Source organism: Falco biarmicus, chromosome 1 (assembly GCF_023638135.1).
Source record: "Falco biarmicus isolate bFalBia1 chromosome 1, bFalBia1.pri, whole genome shotgun sequence".
Lineage (NCBI taxonomy): Eukaryota > Metazoa > Chordata > Aves > Falconiformes > Falconidae > Falco > Falco biarmicus.
Window position 1 is genome coordinate 42,968,939 of NC_079288.1, and position 20,374 is coordinate 42,989,312.

The following is a 20,374-nucleotide window of genomic DNA, read 5'->3' on the forward strand; positions in this document are numbered from 1 at the left end:
CTAGCTGATGCAGCTCTGGGGCACCATCAGAGTCACTCCCTGGTTTTGCTCTGATGCAGCAGGCATGGCTGGTGGACCCACTAGCCCCACTTCAGATGCAAGGATGCACCCATGTGTATGTTACACAATAAGGACACCTTTGCAGCTGTTAGTGAAGCGGAGAAATCTCTGCCCTAATGCTGTAGCAATTAGCAGATGCTTTCCATTGTGACAGGACACAGCAGAGCGTAAATATGTAACACAGTGGTTGAGGGGGCAGGGCAAAGGTTAGGGGCCACACTGCACGATGCTTGTGCCCTCAGCACTGGAGACAGCAATAGGTGAAAGAACAACAATTACTGTGTAGCATTAGTATTCAATAATAAATGCTCCATTTGTCAATTGTGAGTTTCATAGTGCTTAACAGAGGACAGTATCTTCATTTCACTGATGTGATAAAGAGAGTCAGGAAAAGTTACTTGCTGAAGGTCATGCACGAGGGTTAACGGCAGAACACTGACAAACCCCCTGGCATTTCTGAAACACCATCCTTTCTGACCCTGTGCTCGCAGGCATCCAAAACACGGAGAGTTAGTGGCGGTTGATAGCTGTAGTTACCTGCCTGCAGGAGAGCGCAAGCTGCCACGGAAAGGCAATTGTTGCTAGTGCATCCCCCTTCTGACCAGCAAATTATCTGTCCCCTCCGCACAGAAAACAGAGGTGAAGAAGGCACTGTTGTGGTCATAGGAAGAGACTTCTGAAAGATGTGTGTGTATATATATATATTTTTTTTAAATATATATATTTTTATATGTAAAAATATGTGTGTGTTTATCTAGCTGTAAGTGTGTGTGTCTGTCTGTGTGTATATTCACAGAATCGTAGAGTGGTTTGGGTTGAAAGGGACCTTAAAGCTACTTCCAACCCCACTGAGACAGAATTGTACTGATAAATCCCATTTTTTCACCTAGGAACTGACCTTGACCAGGTTGGGTTAGAAGAAATCATCTGCAGCAGTCATTTCATGAAATAGGCTCCTTTCTTAAAGGGGAGGGAATTACTTTCTTCAGTATATTCTGTGGGTATAAATATTGATACAAAAATACTGTCTGTACATTACCTAGGCACACCTGATGCGTATAGTAGGACCCTGCATATGAGTAAAGCTCTGCTTGTTTAATCACAACAATAGTACTTACAGGGAGCCTAAGTGTTATGCTGTTGTTTATAACCCATGTCAAAAGAATAACTGAACAAATACAAAGTTATTTTAGGAAATTAAGAGTTCTTATTTATTTGGGGGGAAAAAACCCAAAACTAAATTATTTCACCACTTACTGGCAAAGTCATTCTTGCTACATTACCTATTTTAAAACTCACATCTCATTCAATTAAGATTTCATACTGTTGACAAAATGAAGCTGTCCTGAAAAAAAGTATTGCAATAGCTGCTATATACAAGCCCATAAATAAACTGCAAGATTTTCAGGCTTCAAAAGACTGAGGACAGGAAGAGATTGTTTAAAGATTCATTTCAGCATTTCTTATTCAATACATTTGCTGCATTCAGCAACAACAAAAATACATTGAATTAAACAAAAAGAATGGATCTAGAAGGCCATGGAATACATTTGATTTTGTGGGGGGTTTTACTAGGATACCAAAACCAGAAGAAACCCCACCACCAACCTAGTACAAATACAGTGTTCTAGCTCCTAACCTCATGTGACATAAACAAGAAGACAAACTGCTTCATCACAAGTAACATTCAAAAGTTACAGCATGGGATACAGATTATCCACAGTGATCTCTGTAGACACAGGATAATAACTGTTCCCTCAGTATATAATACATCTATGTCACATTCTGAAGTATAAAATCAAAAACATTTTCATGCTTTTCTTACTTTTGGTGAATAATTTTAAAATATGTTATACCTGGATGAAAAACAGGTTTAGCCCTTTATACTGTCATTTCATACTGTCATATGTATGTCGCATGATAGGTAGCCAATATACATCAGCACAGGAGGAAGTGCAGGCAATGAAAATTGTGTAGAGGGGAATATTCTTAACAATTAAGATTTAAAGGGGGAGGAAAAAAGCTTTTATATGTCCTCTGGATCATTCCCAGAACTGTTTGTGCTACAATGCTTAGAAGAGAAATGATCAAGGAGGGTTTCAATGGTCAGTGTAGGAAGAAAAAAAAAGTAAACAAAAAAAACACCAAAAAACACAGGCTCCGGTATTAAAAATATGCTTAAATATGTTTTCTGCACACAATACAAACACTGAACTCTGTTATCACAGTACTGTTCTGCTACAATCTCCTCCATACATTCCGAGGACTCCTTTTACTGTGTATTTTGGGAGGGGGGAAAAAACCATTCTCAGGCCAAGAAAAGCTGATATATTTGCACAGCTGTAAGGCAGTCCAATGGAGAAAAGGCTAGGAAAAAGCCATACACAAAAGTCAAAATATAAGACACAGCCATTTAGACATTTAGCTTTTACAGACCTGCCTTTTAGGCAGGCTGGCAACAATTTGACTTATTTAGCAATAGGAAACACAAGATTAGAAGCCTATCTTATTTCATCATGTGTATGTGTGATATGCAGTATGTCACATTCTGCTCTGTTCCAGCTACATAAATCCAGCATTTATCTGGTGAAACCAAGATAATTTCTGGAGAATGTTTTAATTTGTAGCCACAGACAAACTTGGTGGATGGTGGGTGTTCAGTTTGGTGACCGCACCAAGTCTTGGCCAGGAAGGGGAGAAGGCGGAAAAGATTGGGCCAAACTGAAACAGCTAATTTTTCCTTAGTGCAGGAAGGAAGCAAGGAGAAAACTTGTTTTGGATAAATCAAAAATGAAATGCATTGATGTTTTATAAACTTTCAAATCCCTGTCCTTTGGATGAAATGCTTCACTAAAATTCAGTCCTAACTGATGAATGTTTCCTGTTCCCCAAAGATCAATTTCCTTTTTCTTTTTTTTAAATTTACTATCCAATAAAGAATTCCCACCCTACGCATTAGGGTGCAAATACCTTTCTCTTGGAAATCAATAGCAGGTATCTTGCCCGATTCACTGGGACCAGAAATAGTCTGACCTGCTAAAGACACAAACCTTTAATTAAGAAAAAAAAAAAACCAACAAACCAACAGAAAACCTTTTAGCAAAAAATGACGTTGAAGATTTGCATCTTTCCCTCCTTTTGTAGTATCTTGATAGTCCAGTGTATTAGGAAAGCTAATTACCTTGGTGATTCCTGCCAAACAGTATGCTTGGTCTGTTAGGGAGACAGCTACAGCTAACAAGGGCGGGCTGCAAATAAGGAAACATGGCTGCAAAGCCACGCGGCAAAGGGGGCCTCGTTTTTGCAAGTTGCTGTCTGCTGAGTAAATCCTAAAGAAGCATATTTAGGGGCTCTGACCACCTCTGGGGCTTCTACTCTGCTCTACCCCCGGCTGGAAAGGTGTATCGTTGGTGCAACCAAGATTGCGCCCCTTTGTGCTCCAGACATCACTTCTGAGAACCGACAAAACACTGATCAAAAGAAAAATTACAGTGTTTTTTTTCTCCTTAAAGATATTTCATAGCTGCACTAAAGCAGAAGCTATTAAGTGCTGAGCAGAGTTTAAAACCACAAAGGCCTCTGGAGAGACCTATTCGACAGATGGCTGTAGGTAGCAATGCACAGACTTACTTGTAGTCTGGCTGTCTTCACAGCGTATCGTCATTACATTTTTGTGGTTGGACTTCAGTGTCTCGATTTGACCAGTAAAAGGGGAAAGGTAAGTCACAGTGCCAGGTTTTGATTTCCAAAAGCTAGAGTGCGTTTGCAAAATGCACTTGATGGACAGCTGTTGATTGCATCCAAAAGCTTCGGGCTTTATATTGTGATATGTCAGCAGACAAATCGGCAATAGAAATGCTGTGGACTGCTATAGGACAACCTTAACCATTTCTGCCTTTTATAGATACGATGTAAACAGTAATATCTAAGATACTAACAGGCTGCATATAGAAGATTTACATGTTCCATATGCTGTTTATGTGCACAGAGGTGTATGTGTGTATTAGCTTTGCTAATTTTGTGCCCGTACTGGGATCCGAGTAGCTGGAATATGCTTCTCCATCAAGTCCTGCCTTCCTTGTAGCATTTAAATTAATCACCACACTATGTATTTTGAGCAAGCTTCATTTAGATAATTGGCTTCTGTAAGATAATAGATGTAAACAGAGAGTGCACAGCAAGACCAGAATAGCCCCATTACAACTGCACAATGGGAAGCATTTCATTTTAGAGCATAACAGTCCATCTTTCCAGAGGTACGTTGCCTTTCCTCTGTTCTGGGACCTGGAACAATTCGGATAGCAATAAGCCCTTTTCGCACACCTAATGTTTTCATCATTGCTGACAAACCCGTCCCGTGTATACTTGTGCTAGTTATTCTTACAGAGTCTGCTAACAGCCAAGTGGTAGAATGTGTTACAGTTCTGAAGGCAAACAGATGAGGGCTATTTACTCCACAAAACAATATAGCAATTTCCATTTTTTTAGGCCGTGATTAAAAAAGCAGTTTTCTACTGGTATTAACAGTGAAAAGAAACTGGTGGGCATTGTGTCAGAGGTCCTGTATGGATGGCTTGATTTTCGCTGAGAAGCTGGTATTACTGTCAGACTGCTGATAAGTCAATGCGGTTGGCTGAATTGGTGCTCTTATCCCAGGTGTTCAACTTTGTGGGCGTTGTGCCTGGCCTGTTCCCAGTCATCTGGAAGACAAAATAATATTGAAAATAGATTTATTTATTTTGCTAAGCCACTCTTGTCTGGATGAAATAAAAGCTTGAAAGCATCTATTTACATTACAGTGTTGTCACAGAGTCCTGAGAGCATATGCCATAAAGGATTTTTAAACAGTTATTGCCAGGATCTAAGGAGATTGGCAGCAATCACTTAATAATACCTATCACTTCAGAAATCTGGTTCTTTATGAAAACAAGATGCCTTTTGCCTCAAGAACATTTAATGAGAGCTAGAAAAGCATGTTCACATACTGACTTATTTAAAAGTGCCCTATCAAAAAGCCATCATCATCAGATAAATCCATTGCCAAAATACTGCTTGAATGCATAATATGAAGTCCATTACAGCGGGTGGGAATATTGAACCGTACTCCAGAGTTCATAAACATTTGTTTACTTTTATTTGATAGTTTACAGAAAGCAGAATTTTGTCCTTTGCTTTCAAAACATACTGCAGCTTCAGCTACATTATTGAGTTTCAACTCAATACTTGCGATTCCACCTGTCTACACCATGCATTAGGTTAGGTACTAAAAATACCCATGTGCCTTCTTAAGTCCTCTTCTTTCCAACAGAATTTAATGCGGAACGCTTTCAAGTACAATAGGAGGAATAAAAAGGAAAGGAGCAATACTCACAATGTCTGAGCTGAAGGGTTTCACATTGATGTTGCGAGTCGAACTACTGGTAAGGGACCAGACCTTGGTTTTGTGCTTAAAAGCAGCTCTAACCTTTGGGGAAAACAATTGGAACCCAGTAGATTTCTTTTGAAAAAGCTGTGTTTATTTTCACAGGTGCAATCATTTCCCCATTATTCTTCCTCCCCATTAAGGTCACTGTACAAAAAAGCAACAATCCATCCATCCCTACATTTTTCTTTATACTCATTTTCTTATTTTAAAGTTTAACTTTACTTTTCAAGTACCCATACTTTAAATACATACTGTAAAACCTCACTTATTTCTCATTTCATTGGCAACATTTTAAAGTTATCTGGATTATTCCATCCGCCTAGATGTCCAAGGTATAACTGCATTACCATTCATTTTATTAAAAATAATAACAGCAAAAAAACAAAACGGCAGGGCATATAAGCGTACATCCCCAGGATTTGCAGTCCTGGTTTTAAAGATTTCATAAGGTGCCATTGTAGTGATTTTTCAGCAGCTCCCTAGGACACTTTCACATTTTCTAACTAAATATGCAGCCCCGGGCTGGACAAGCTCCCCAATTCGAGCAGGCTCTCCCTGGAGCTCGCGTGGCCCTGATGGTATCCAGACGCCATGAGGATGTAAGCCAGCCACCAGCCTTTTGAAAACTGAAATTACTGAAAGATGGTGGATGAAATTCCCTATAGATCTAAGAAGATTCTTCACCAAGGTAAAAATAATCAGCTGCATAAAGAAAAGACAGTGAGACAGTAATTCCTTAGTCAACTAAGTGAGATTTATCAAGGATTACTGGCTGGGAGTGATTAACCAGTGTTACGATGTTGTGTTAAAGAACATCTTGTCAGGAGAAGCATAGTCTGCAAAACACATACAGTAATCTTTCCTCCGTGTTCTACACTGGCATGGCCTCAGCTACAGTACGATGTCCAGCATCCTGGGAAAAACGGGCCTGCTGGAGACAGCCCTGAAGAGAGCTGTAAGGATGGTAACAGGTCATGCATGAACACATTGCAAGAAGCTGAGGTTGTTTAAGCAAGAGCAAGACTGGGGGAAGACAGCGTAAGTCTTGCAGTCTTTCCTTTCCTGTGGAGAGGAAGGGAATTGCCTAGTCTTTATACACGTAGTAGCTAACACAGGAAATAAGAAGCTCAGACTACAGCAAGAAAGATAAAAACTACAATTTAGGAGTGGCAGTAAGTGAGGCACAGAGCCAAGTTGCCGAGGGAGGTCAAGGGGCTCCAAAGACTGAGCTGCCATGGGTGCCGCTGGCACGCTGGGTGCGCTGCAGGAGAGGCTGCTCAGGTCCCCGTCAGACCCATTCTCCTGTGCTTCTTTATAGTGTGTGTGCATTCCTTGCCCAGGCACACTAGGAATAAAGCTCTCTTCGTTACCCAACCACTTGGAAATATCTGCAGATTTCGCTGCTTTACAGTATCTTGAGTTTCACTATTATGGTAAGAATGAAATTCTCAAGAATTCTCATGGTTCAGCTGAAGAAGTATTTTAGATAATCACAGCATACAGTGGACCCAATAAGACCTGCTCTCCAAAAATGACAGTTCACATTAGCTCTATATAAACTGTTTGTTTGAGGATACAAATTCTGAGAAGTTTCTGAATTTAATTTCTCATGAGGTTCCTGTAAATCTAGAAGCAATTCAAATATTTGTATTTAATGTAAGATACCTGAAGCTTGACAGCTGGAAGAAAGCATTCTGAGCCTGGGGGAGAACAGAATAAAGAAATACTTTTCCTCCTTACCTTTAACCTGCCTGCTTAACTTTAGTTGATTTCAGTAAAGATCAAGAATTTCAGACAGTCCTGCCTCCCCAGACTGACTGTAGCAAAGGTTCACATCAATGCTCTAAGGCGGACCTGGCTGGCAAATAATAAATGATGTCTCCACAGAAGAGCTGGAGTGCTACTGCTGCACAGAGAGGAGCAGCCAGCGATGGGGCAGAGCTACTTCATAGCGCCCAGAAGAGCCAGCTGTGGGAGAATCAAAGCTGGGAGCTGGGGGTTCGCTAGGCAGTACTCCTCATCAGCGTGCTGCAAATGGTTTTCGTAAGAAATTGTTGTTATCAGCAGTATTTTCTGCTATCTGCCATGGGAGGAGAGGATGTTGCAAGTTCCAGGCCCAGCAGAGATGGTCTCCACAAGCCCCATTTACATCAGCCTTGCCTTGGCTTTACCCCAGTTGCTCTGAGACAGCCCTAATGCAAAAAGATGCCTCGATCCACTATGGAAACCTGAATTTCCTGCCAAGAAAAATACCTGGAATATGTTCTACTCTGTTTGTCTTCCCATTAAGGATTGAATGAGCAATGTCCAAAAGTATGTTTTCCTGAGAATATTTATTTTCCTCTCTGGAACTGCAGATGTAACAAAGCCAGAGGCCCCCCAACAGGGACCGCCAGAGTGAGTCCTGCTCCCACTGCTGAAGCATCCTCCCTTTGCAGCACAGCCCATGCCCTGCTCAGCCCCTCCCGCCCTAGGGAGAGCTTCTTTTCTTAGTCTTAAGCTGCTGTCTCTTGTGATGTTTCTCTTTTTAAACCTTTCCTGCATCAAGTGAAATAAATGTCAGTTCAGGGTCAAAATGCCACAAGTCAAAGTCACTAACGGTCTTACATTAATTGAAAGAAAAAAGAAACTGGTGGCTTAGCAGACATAGTGGCATAGGAGGAAGTCTTTTCTTGTTTTACACTCATGTTACTTGAATTTGGTAACACCAGATTTGTTAACACCATTTGGTTACATACCTCTGAATTCAGAAGACAGTGAAACAGGAACATGAAAAATCCCTGTAAAAAAAAAAAGGGGGGAGAAGGGTGAAGACTGACTGTGAAGGATGAAATACAGTAAAGTGTCTCTCACAGTATCGTATAAAGCAAGTATTGATAGCTGGAGCCCTATAAATATCAAAGAGCAGGCCAAACTGTGCCCATGTCAAACTGCAGAAACCTGCAGCATTAGGATACCACGAGGCTTGTCTGGACCTTTTCCTGTAAAACACCATCTCCTAAACCTCGGGGTGCTAAAGGAGACATCTGGCTGCAACGGAGCTGGACTCCTGTTTTCATGACAAGAGAACGTTTTGCCTGTACTTGCAAAGATAAAGGCAGAGGGAAATGCTCTTTGGGAAGTACAAGGTCAATATTTTTCACATTAGAAAAGCAAGGTATTAGCATTAGGAAAATTTTCAGAACAGAATTTTGCTATCTTCGGGCTTTTTGTCAAATGGAAAGTGAAAAGGTCCCATCCCCTTTCCCTCCCAAAATAATTTTATTTTCTTTCGGGAATTATTAACCCAAACTATTGGTTTTTTATTCTGGATGAAAATTGGAACTTTTCTTATCAGCTTATAGGGAGAACTTTGTTGCACTCTTTTTGTGACCATAGTACTACTTCTTCTTGAGACAAAAAAAGGATTTACAGGAATTCATTTTTTCTTCCCTTTTGTAACCATTATTCAGGAAAGAATTATAATGCACCTATAGATTTAGGCCTCTACTGAAATGTCTGCTTAAAGCTAAGCAAGATGCTTACATTCCTTCTTGGACAGAGCTTTTTTCCTGGATTGGTGTGCTCAGAAGATGAGGGTCTAGCTGCCTGCATGGAAGAGTCATGTGCAGCAGGCAGAGTATCTCCACTTTTCTCCTTATGCCGCACCTTTCCCACAAACTTCTGTTTGCTTTCATTTAGTTTCAGTAATGAAGCCACAAACCAACACTGAAAAATTTTCTGTTATCTCTGCTGCAGAATCTTGCCTGTGGTACATGGTGCTGGAAAAATGAATTTCATTTCTCAAGCTCACTGTCTCATTTATTTAACTATGGCTACTGGAAACACTGAGTGGGATAAAAGTTCTGTTCATACAGAGACTAAACAATTTCCAGCACTGTATGGTCAGCACGGACTTGAAAGACAGAGGAAGGAACATAGAAAAAATCCAATAAACACAAGCATGTGAAAACATTACTAACGATCCATTTATTGGATCTCAGCAGCGGTTTGGTAGCCATAAACTTTCCCACCAGGTACTTACTTGTAGTGAATTGAAAACAGCAAATATATACTGAAATACTAATGTGTGGGCATTGACAGCCAAAACCCCAAAGATCCACGAGCTTCCCAAGATTGGTAAGAGAACAGCAACAGCTTTAGCTGTTAGTCTGAAAGAGAAAACAAAAATAGGAAATGTGATGAGACAATTAAACAAATTTCAGCCCACACACCAGGGAGTCTGTCAAATTATGCCTTGGCAGCAAGGCAGCGTGTGTGTGACTGTCTTTGCCATAAAATTGTTTTCATGGGCAAGTCTCTTTACTTACTCATTCCTCATCTATGAAAATGGGGATAACAGAACTTTGGTATCACATGCGATAAATACAGATCAAGAGTCAGTAACTGAGGGTGCAGTGGAAGAGATGGAGAGATGATCATGTAACTACTGCAGTCGTATTTTCCATTTACAGTGAAATATCATTTTGTCAGTGAGGAGTCAAGTGTAAGAGTCAAAAACAGAGGGCTGAAACTGAGAACAAAGGCAGCATCACACAGAAAAACACAACCCACTGTGCAGTACGTCGAGGACACATTTGTTCAGCACTGCAGCTGAGTCAAGACAACATGCTATTTCTCTTAAAGGAAGTGACTTGGGATTTTTATTCACCACAACTGGGAAGAAACATGATGTAACTCTGCCAAATGCAAAACACTCCAGTATTATTCTGCTACCCCCCTGCTTTGTTCAGAGTTGATTCACAGAAACTTACGCCAAACATTGAAATAGCCTGTGTTTCTTGGAGGTCCCTACTGATGTATGTTCGCTCTGCCTAGCTTGGAGGACTTGGCAGAATTTCAGTAAAAGGTGGTATGACAGCTGAAAAGCTAATAGCACTGAGAAAATGAGCGATTTGGGGATTTGCCCTAATGACTTATGTACAGCATATTTGTTATAGGGAAAATTGAAAAGAAATTGTAGTATACCACAGAATTAAATGATCACGGAAAGTTTTCTGCAGCAGCTGAATTCTGTGGACCAAATCTATATAGAGTAAACAAAGGGAGCCACAGAGAAAACAAAGACACCATGTTTTGAACTGTAAGAGCACAGCTAGGTCTCTTCATATTCAGATGAATGTGGTGTGCATATGATGTATTCATAGCCACCTACATTAAACACCGAAGAACTATGCACTTTATACAAGGAGCTTGTTTCCTTCACCTCCAACAGGAGTTAAGGGCAGCCGAGCCTCACTGAGTGTTCAGGACCCTGCTTCTTCTGAGGTACAGGCAATACTTGCACTGGTTTTCTGCTTTCTTCTGCTGCAACATTGCTAATACCTCTCTGCGCCTGAATACCATGCAGTCACTTCCAAGAAAGACAGGCACAACTGATGAAATTTAACTCACAAAGATTATTGCTTATCCCACACAACTGTCTTCTTATGAAGCCCTCAAAGCATCATCTCTGATTCATGCTAAAGAATTGCTCAAAAGACTTGTGCTTTTGTGTCTGTGTATACCCTGTAATAGTGACTTCAAGAGTGTAGTAATAGCCCAACAGAGTGTTTCTAGCGTTAGGAAGACAACAGGATTACTCTATGGAAGTCCTTGCCACAGGATGCTATGGACATCTAAATAGGATCCTATAAATTCACGGAAGATAGTTCTGTTGTGGATTGCTAAACGTGACAGTAAGATGCAACCACTTGTGCAGAAAGTCCCTCATCTTTTCGTGTGGTGAAAGGTGGCAGCATGTATTCAGATAAGAGTCACTCTGACCTTTGTAGTGGGCATGCAGGGTTTGATGGACCCCCCAGCCCATCTGGTTTAATCCGAGGTGGCAGTCCTTCTGTTCTTAGCCTAATCCATCTGGCTTTTTGATTAAAACAACAAACACCTCCACAGCTCATTTTCACATCAATTTGACCCAGTAAAGGCAAATGTAAAATAGAACAGGGCCAGGTGACCAATAACAGATTCAAGTCATCACTCACTTTTCCCCAGTAACTGCTACACATCTAGCTCACAGCACAGGGCAACCCAGAAGCATTCACATCTGTCCACTTTGTATCGCTCAGAAACACCCGTGAAGCCCACAAGACACTAGACAGCCCAGTGCAATTTTGCCTGTCAAGGATGAATACCCGCCAGGCCTTTGCACACCCAGGCACCACATCTACAGTGACAGCTACCAAAGGACAAACTCTTCCTCCAAGGCAGCTGAGTTCAGTTCTGGTGGTACAAGACAGAAAGAATAAAGACTGGACCTGTCCCCATTTGAAACCCAAATCAACAAGGCAGGTAGATCTAATCTCTACTTACCACAGCACTTACAAACACTGAACTTAATTCTTGTGTAGCCTGCAGGATTTAAGTACATGCTTACCATTACAATTAAATATGTGTTTAAAATATTTCAGTTAAGTTAGTCTACGGTACAATAATAGATGAAGAAGCCAAGAGGGCAGTAAAGGGATCAGGGGTAGTGAGAAACTAAAAGTCAGTCCATGCTCGATAAAGTTACATTTTTCCACAAGTTTGCAGATTTCTATTTAGCTAGAAACCTGTGCAAGAGAGAAGGTTGTTTCAGCAAGATTAATGTTCTGCTTGTGCCTTTTACCCCCGTTGCACAGATTAAAGTACAGGTTTAGGAGACAAGTGCGTAGAGCTGCATGACAAGAGATCACTTGTAATTACAACAAACATAAAACAAATGAGATTTTTTTTGTACAACACAATTCAATGAAGAAATCTTTTAATTAAACTTAGAGACAAGACATCTTGCTCGTTTCAGTGACCTGAGCACACACTTTGTTATATCCCTGATTAAAAGTGTATGATGAAGAACTGCATAGACTTCAGGTTTATAAGGAAATCTGGGACAACAAAGACTCTGGATTTTTTTTATACTTTTTTCTGCATTGATTCACATCTTTATGTCCTTGGTCATGAATTTCTGCACGATACAGTTTAATTGTGCAAAGAGTTTGTTCAGCCAGAAAATGAAGGAATTCCTTAAAGCTTGAGCTCTCTTATTTAACTAAAAAATGCATTTTAAAAGATACAATTTTAAAACAACTGATATGAGTTTATTTTTATGAATCAAAGATGCTTTGGGGTTTTGGTTCTTTTAAGATTAAAGCTCATCACCTCAATCATAATGTAAGATGTGCTCCACTGGGGAGCTCCCAGCAGACCACCTCTTTGCAATCAACTTTGTGCAGAAAGACCTGCATTCTCTTACAGAGCCCTTGTGCCTGCAGGAAAATGCATCTGTGCAGGACTCAGGGCAGGCTGCGAGGGAGAACACACCACCACCTGGAAGATGGATTAGTTACATTCAGGTTCCATGATAGTTTAGATGTCCTCTCTAACCTGATACAGCAGGCAATCAGTATGCCTAACACAGCTACACTTGCAAAACCGTCTTCATTAGAAACCACCCTTTTTTTCTTTTTCTCTTTTGTTCTCACACTCTCAATTTTTATAAGATTTGCAGTTTGAAATATAGTTTTCCACAGCTGATTTGTTGCCAGAAATAAGTTGTCATTATTTATTTTTGAGTCAGAGCATAAAAAGCTTCATCTGTAATTTGTGGTTGGCGGCATAATAGTTAGTACTCAATTTCAATGTTTTCAAAACCATTCTTACAGTTTGAATTTTCAGGAGCCTTTAACATCACAATTGCCTTATTTTTGAAAATTGTGTGTTCGCTATTAAGCACAGGGTTCAGCACATGTGTAGCAGAAATACATAGCTAAAATGAAACCAAAACGCAGACGTGGGATTTTTCATGCAAATGTATTAATGTTTCATGTGCCTCCATTTAGAAAAGCAGCCATGTGAGGGTGAAATTCATTTAAGACTTAAGGGTCAGCTCTGCATATGTATCACTTAAATCTAAAGTCTTTTTTTTTTTGCCTAATTATTGCATAACTTTCTGTGCTTGCATGCTCTGAATTTCATCCTATGTATGAAATTATTAGTTCAAGATGTCTGCGAGCTTTACTCACCAAGCAAAGGACTCAGCTCTATTGTTCCTGATGCTCTTTTATTTTCTTCTACTTACCCCTCCCTTTCCCATCCTTATTTCATTTTATCTTTGAACTTTAAAAAAGAAAAATACTAAATGTAAAATGGTGCATCAGAACACCATTAAGGTGGCAAGGTTAAAAAATCTTGGAAATACAGAAGTTAATGTTCCACTAGGCACATTAATTCCGACACACTGCACATACTTTTTTTTTATTCCCATTTTTCTTTGCTACATGAATGTTTTAGTAGATTAGTTCTAGTACACTAAGATATAGAATGAAATCAAATAAATGTTTTTGGAGAAGGAATACTGCATGACTTAAACTGTGCAACCTTAAAAAAGAAGTCACTAGGATCGCTTCAGTTTTATATTGTCTATGAAATTCGTGACATGAAGTAGCAATACTTTGGGGCAAGGGCAGGTCTTACTTTGCATATATTGAGGTCCAGCCCCACCAGGACTTCGTAAACCTTCCTAAAATCTTTCTTTGTCCTTGTGCCCTAATGTGTCAGAAAACAGAATAGCCAATGCTGTACAAAGGATGCTCTGAATTTCTCCTGTGTCCCCCTTCCCATGCTCTGGCCTTTGAAGTTAGAAGCAACCTAACAGCCTGTTTCTCATATGCATTTTTAAAAGCTCAGATATTATTACTCTTCTGCAGTCTAATAGCATTAATTTTGATGAGCTTTTTGTGTCTCTGAATTTATATACACTGAATAATCAGTCCTAGAATTAATTAGGAACAAAGCAAAACCAGCATGACAGATCTTAATTCTCCTTTCTATTGTTTCCTTTTGTCAATATAAATTTTTAAGGTATGTATCTGTTATTACTTGGGCAACTTCTGGAAAATATAGAAATACCTCGAGTCTGATTAAATTTTTATATCCCGTGTACATGGAATAGCCTTTGGGATAGGACTAGTTGTACATAGCCTATCTATCAATTCAGTGTACAGTTAGGGTTGTTTCTCACCCTGCCCCGACACTAACAACCCTCTCCAGCTGGGCTGCAGAACTTCTGAAGCACCGCTCACCAAGAACCACACTGGCATGACTTGATGTCGTTCAGGTTAGCGTGGTGGTTTATTGCAGAAAGCAAGCAGCAGTGAATTAGTACTGTGCTGTGACACACGTGCCGTCAGATCTGCAGAGGCTGCTCTGCAGGCTTCGCTGGCCCCTACAAGTTCATCTGTAGCCCCACTCAGCTGAGCACTCCTGTACGAATCCTGCCGTGGGGGAAGGGTGGAGTTCTTCGAAAATCCTCAGAAAATTTTCTGTTACACTTCTTGCAAGAACAGCGTTAATTTCTTTCATTAACTGTTAATCAAGCTGTCCACTTAACATGCACTCTTTAAATGTCCTGTTGAAAAAAAGGATTTTTCTTCCCGTTTCCTGTTCTGTTTAATTCTGATTCCTGAGAAATAAACCTCGCTTACCAGAGATCTTCCACTCCAAATTCCTTCAGTTGGCTTCGCTTGGTTGCTTTGGGTTTAGCATTCACTTCAGCGTGGGATTTTGGTATTTTCTCTCAATCTCACTCAGTCAAAGACAGACTGTTAGCCAGTGTCTTACACCAGCCGAGATCCCGAAGCGTGTGCTAATCAATCGACCAAGGAAGGGAAATTTTCTGAGTGGGATAATCTTCACAGCCATATTGAAGTCCTGCTGTGCAAGAGGTACAGGTTTCAGCACCTCTGAGATGTGTTTTCATTACCAACATCATATAAAATCATTGCACTGTTACCGAAGTTCCTAGGATCTTTTTTCCAAGAGGGGGCTTGGGCCCTATAGTTTTACTGTATTTGCAATTGGTTTGGAACAGCTCTACTCAACTGAGATGGCTCCCTTCCCCTTATTTAATCTCTGCCCAGTTCTGCTGTTGCCCTGAGAACATGGTCAATATCTTACACTGATGCAGAACAACAACACTGACAGCTATAAGAAAGAAATTTCACTGCTTGCAGAAAGAAAACTTCATCACTTCTGTGAAGGGGACCCCTAATCACAAATCAATTTTATTGGTTAAATATGGAACACTAATCCTTTTAAGACTTCTGACATCCACTTTTTAATCACAATACCTGCTGAAGTAAGAACTAAATTCAGACCTATAAACCCAGATTATGTAATAACTGGAGGAAACGCTGTCTAAAAAAAGTATTTCACCGAAATTGTCACCCTGACACACAGGCCTTTTAACTAAAAGTTCTCTCCTGTTTCTTGAACTCTTCACTAGGCATTTCCAGCAATAGCCTTTGTACTTTATATAAAAATCAATAAATTTAAGAAGCTGTAGCTAACATTTCAGACCAATGCTGGGAAAAGTTGAATTTAGCTTCAGCTTCCCATTTGTTACAAGTGGTGTTCACTAACCTCTGGGCTGGAAGCTGGAGAGCTCCTGGGAAATCCATGCAACAGTTCTGACTGCGGCTGAGAATATTTTTCACCGGCGTTCAGCAGTGCTGCAGCACACACCTTGTGCACCCAGGCAGCGCTCGGGCTTGCGGTCCTGCTGGTGGCTGAGCAGTGGCAGCTCTTCCGACCATGGCAGTGTCGCTGCTCGCTTTGTTACCTGATTCTCCAGGGAGCAAACCCCATGCCAAGTGACTTAGGTGCCGAGTTGCCACCAACATCGGACAGACAAATGGAAGAATACTGGTAACAACTCATCTTTTTTGGTGAACTAGGGAATGAGCAGAAATGAAAAGATACACAACAGTCTCCAGGGCTGATCCAAAGCCACTGACGCTATTTGGAGTCTACAGGGTCATGCTCCCTTTCACTCCTCAATAGAAAACAACCAAGTAAAGTTGTTTTCTGGGCAGTATAAGCAGCTTAGCAGAGCAGCCAAAGCACAGGCTTGAGTGAAATCCCTCAGGCCCCCTTCTAACTTAGCAACCAACTTACTCCATACGCTGCATGCAAGTGACATCAAGAGTAGGTGTTTGGGTTTTTCTCAAAGTGAAATTAATCTCTGAATTCTGCTAGACATCTTGATCTTGTCTGGGTAGAGCTCTCATCTCAGAAAGGACAGACGTGGATTTTAGTTCTTCTCCTGCCACTGAGCAGCAGCTCGTGCACTCCTACAAATATACACGCACCTCTTTCTCCTCCTATACCTTGTCTTGGCTGTGTAGACAATAAGGCTGATGCTAAAAGGAATGTTTTTCATTAGCACATACACAGGTCCTAGCCTAATCTCAGGTGATTTCTAGGCACAGCTATAATAAATTTAAAGAAAAAAAGACAAAACCATTGATAACTGTAGATGCCACTTCCAGTTTTCCTAAATGTTATTTGCCCTTTCACAGTGATGTCGTGAAACTGAGTAAGAAATACTTACAGACACTTCAGGTCACTGTTTTCTGGTGGGTGCCATTTATAATCCAGGGAAGATGCTGCTAGTCAAAAATATCGCAGGTATAAACCCCCCCCAAAATCTGGGCTGCAACAGCAACTAGATTCAGATTGATGTTTATCACGTGAGTGGGAAAGGGGGGTGACATTATTCCTTTTCTGTTGTGCTCAGTGTACAATACCCAGCCCTCTTACCACAGACCCTCACAAGAAGGCAGATGCTGCTGAAGCAGTGCCGCTTCTCATCAGTCTTCCCAAAAGCTACAGCTGCCTTTAGTAGATACAGCATTTGCCCAGAATGTAGGTCTGGGCTCAAATCCTCTTCTGCCTGAGGGGCTGCAGTTCCCTTTTTTCTAGAAGAGCATTTTGACTCCCTGCTTGATGCTCATTCTTGCCTATTGAACCTGTTCCACTTACATTAAATAATTAAGTATTCACTGGGTCAGAGAGGGAGTGTACTCCACAGATTAGTCATGAGGCACACCCCTAAGAGACAGGAGTACTACCTAATCCTTGCTTTATTAATATTTCTTATTTTGTGTTAAATATTAAGTGAAGCAAGGACTGAAATCCAAGTCTCCCTCTAAACCCCCATCAAGCCTGACAGAATTATGGCCATGACCAGAAATGAAGGTACCTTAAGAATTTTAATGCTAAGAAGGCAATTCCAGGGGCTGACTTCTGACCTCAGCACCTAACCAGGGATGTAGGAATCCATGCCTTGCTAAGGCCTCCCACAGATCAAGTCCCATGGCAACTCCATCACTTCCTGATTCTAAAACTACAAAAAAAACCCCAACCAACACACTTTCCAAAGAAATTATTAAGTACTTAACTAAATTATGTCCTTCTCCTTGTCTTTAATGCAAGGTATTAAAAGAATATAAAGAATATAAAGAATTAAAATGTAACGTCCTGGCACGCTGAATTTTCGGTGGTTAGGACCTTCTCAGGGGAACTGAATTTGCTGTGGGATTTTTCCATTCTCTTTCTAAAATTCCTTTCTCCAACATTTTTGACACTAGTTCTCTCATTGTGTTACTGCTGAGACAGCATTCTCTGCTTCTCAATCCCCAAGCTCAAGGTTAGAACTAATTTTCTACTGAACTTTGTTATTGAGTCATCAAAGAAAATAGTAAGAGCTTATTCTCACCGTAGAAGAACGTTCCACATCCAACCAAGGAATATTAATAATTGCGTTTTGATGAGGAGCTATCGTACCTGCGCTGAGAGGCTTTGTGCCACAGGATACCCAGCCATAGCTGTATTTATTCCCAAGAGACACCCAGAAGCATCGCTTTTAAAAGGTGATTGGGAGCTTTTGCTAGTGAATGGTCTTGTTGCATATTTGCTTTAATCATCAAAACACTGTGTGTCTCTGTGCTCCCTTTCATGCTCTGCTTCTGTTGAAGCATCACTTGAACCTCAGGAACAGCCCCAGTGTAACAGGATATGTTTTCTCTTTTCCCATAGCAACCCTCTGAAAGAACATGCAGCATAACTATTTCCAGTTAGACAATCACTTCAGACCTGCTGAGTACCGTCAAAGGTGAGCAATGACACAGTCCTTCTGCGTACAGTCATTTATAATAAATTCACAATCCTGGTGCACTTCTTTAAAAACCAGGTAGACTGAAGGGTTGCCTGTTTGTTGCGGTCACAATGCATATCTTTTGGAAGTCCAAAAAATGTAGCTGCTGAAAAAGGTTTTCTGGGAGATTCTGGTAATGGGTGACAGAACAAATTTCCTAGCGGTTGGTACCGATGACCATGGCCAGAAGCCAAAACAATCAAATTCTGAGAAAACCATGTGGAAAATGAAAGCAGTTGAAAAGGAAAAGAACAAGCCCTGATCCTTACAATAGTGAGGATTCATGAATTTCTTGAACACAAAGGGTTCACTTCAGTATTTCCTACAGCGTTCGGTTCATCCTTAAAAGCTGATTCTAGAGTTACTTTAAAGGCAGTAAGAGGTGGTGAAAAAGACAAGAAACATTACCCACTTCCACTTCAGAGGTTCTTTAATAGCCTCACAAAAGCAGATTGACCAGTAAGTCTGGAGTGTTTAACTTGTTGTTTTAAAAAGAAAATAAATCACAATGTTCTAATGGGTCAGGTCTTTTTTATGTAGCATGCTATTGTTAAGGGTCTGTGTGTTTCCAGAGGTGGAACAGTCATCTTGTTTTTCAGTTGGGACCTTACAGAGCAAGCACCCCAGAAAAGAGCAGCATTTTTTTCTCACAGACAGACAACAAAAACTAAGCAGGAGGGTTTGGTTTTATCCATATCAGTTAGCCATGAGCTAGTTCTGCCTTGGAAAAGGTTATGGTTTTAGTATTATTTCTATTTCTAGGTCAGACAAAGATATCCAATAATTAATTGCCAAATATGACCATAAATAAAGTTATTTAAAGTCATATATTTATATATAATAAAAAAAGTTATAGGAGCAACATATTAATAGGATACTCTAACCTTGGCTGCTCAGAACACTCTGCATGTGCAAAAACAGATGTTCCTTCAGAGCCACCCACGCCCCTTCTCCTAAGAGGGACCCAGTGCCTAGCTGTGCATTGGACTCAACCCAGGAGAAGGAATTTGTTACGACAGCTTATTCCCAGAAAACTCATTACTTGTCTCTTCCAAGGGCAAGGCAATGGAAATGTCCCAAAGGGCTAGATCCTGCCTGTGGATGGACCAGGCTAGATGTCATCTACTCCTTTTCTCCAACACTTGAACCTAATTATTTCTTCCACTACAGTCTCCATTGTTTTATCCATTTGCAAAGCTCTCAGTGCAGGACTCCTTCCATCTCCTGACAGCTTTCGCTATGGATTGTCCCTAGGTGTACTGTCAGCTTGAGGCATGAATCTGCATTAGCCCAGCACTTACTGCTTTTAATTGGCTAAATCTCTGCAAGTCATCTTGAAACAATATACTGAAAATTAGTCTTATTGCACTATTTACCACCATCTGAATCTTTTTTATAGTTATTATATCATGCAGTGAAAATCTTTGTTTTCCTGGCAGTAAACTAAAGGTGACAGGCACAGTGCTAATAAAGAGGGATTGTCAAATTACAGAAGTTATGAAAAGCACCTCATAGTGTTCGCTTTTCCTTTACAGAACAGGAGATTTGAAGGAAGAATTCACATGACTGGAATACTGATATGAAAGGGCACAGCTTGTTCAGAAAGGACACACAGGGAAACAGAAAAGGTATATCAAAAATGTAGACCTGCTCAGAGAGCAGGAGCTAAAGACAGACAGACCTTCCAAAAATCTCTGTGAAAAGATAAGGGAAACGAGAACAGTAAGGCTGTGCCAGCATACGTCCATTTTGGCTTGGCAAAACAGGAGGATGGGCCCTTTTTTTCCCCCTAAACATCTCAAAGAGTTGTCCAACGCACAGGATTAGGCATTAACATGCACCCAGCTTCACTTAATGATAATGAAATACAGTTTATAAAACTGTTTCTTTAAGACTTATAAAACTGCAGTCAGTGA

General features: G+C 40.6%; 1 protein-coding gene across 3 annotated transcripts in view; it reads right to left on the reverse strand.

Moving 5' to 3' along the window:
* Positions 1-901: 901 nt before the first annotated feature.
* ADGRD1 (adhesion G protein-coupled receptor D1) overlaps positions 902-20,374 on the reverse strand; it is a 161,040-nt gene continuing 141,567 nt past the window's right edge. For all 3 annotated transcript variants that reach the window (XM_056324881.1, XM_056324890.1, XM_056324874.1), the window contains 4 exons: positions 9,510-9,636; positions 8,224-8,265; positions 5,432-5,524; positions 902-4,760 (listed from right to left, as the gene is read on the reverse strand). In XM_056324881.1, coding sequence (XP_056180856.1) covers positions 4,665-4,760; positions 5,432-5,524; positions 8,224-8,265; positions 9,510-9,636 — 358 coding nt within the window. In that variant the 3' untranslated portion in view covers positions 902-4,664. The remainder of the gene's footprint in view (positions 4,761-5,431; positions 5,525-8,223; positions 8,266-9,509; positions 9,637-20,374) is intronic.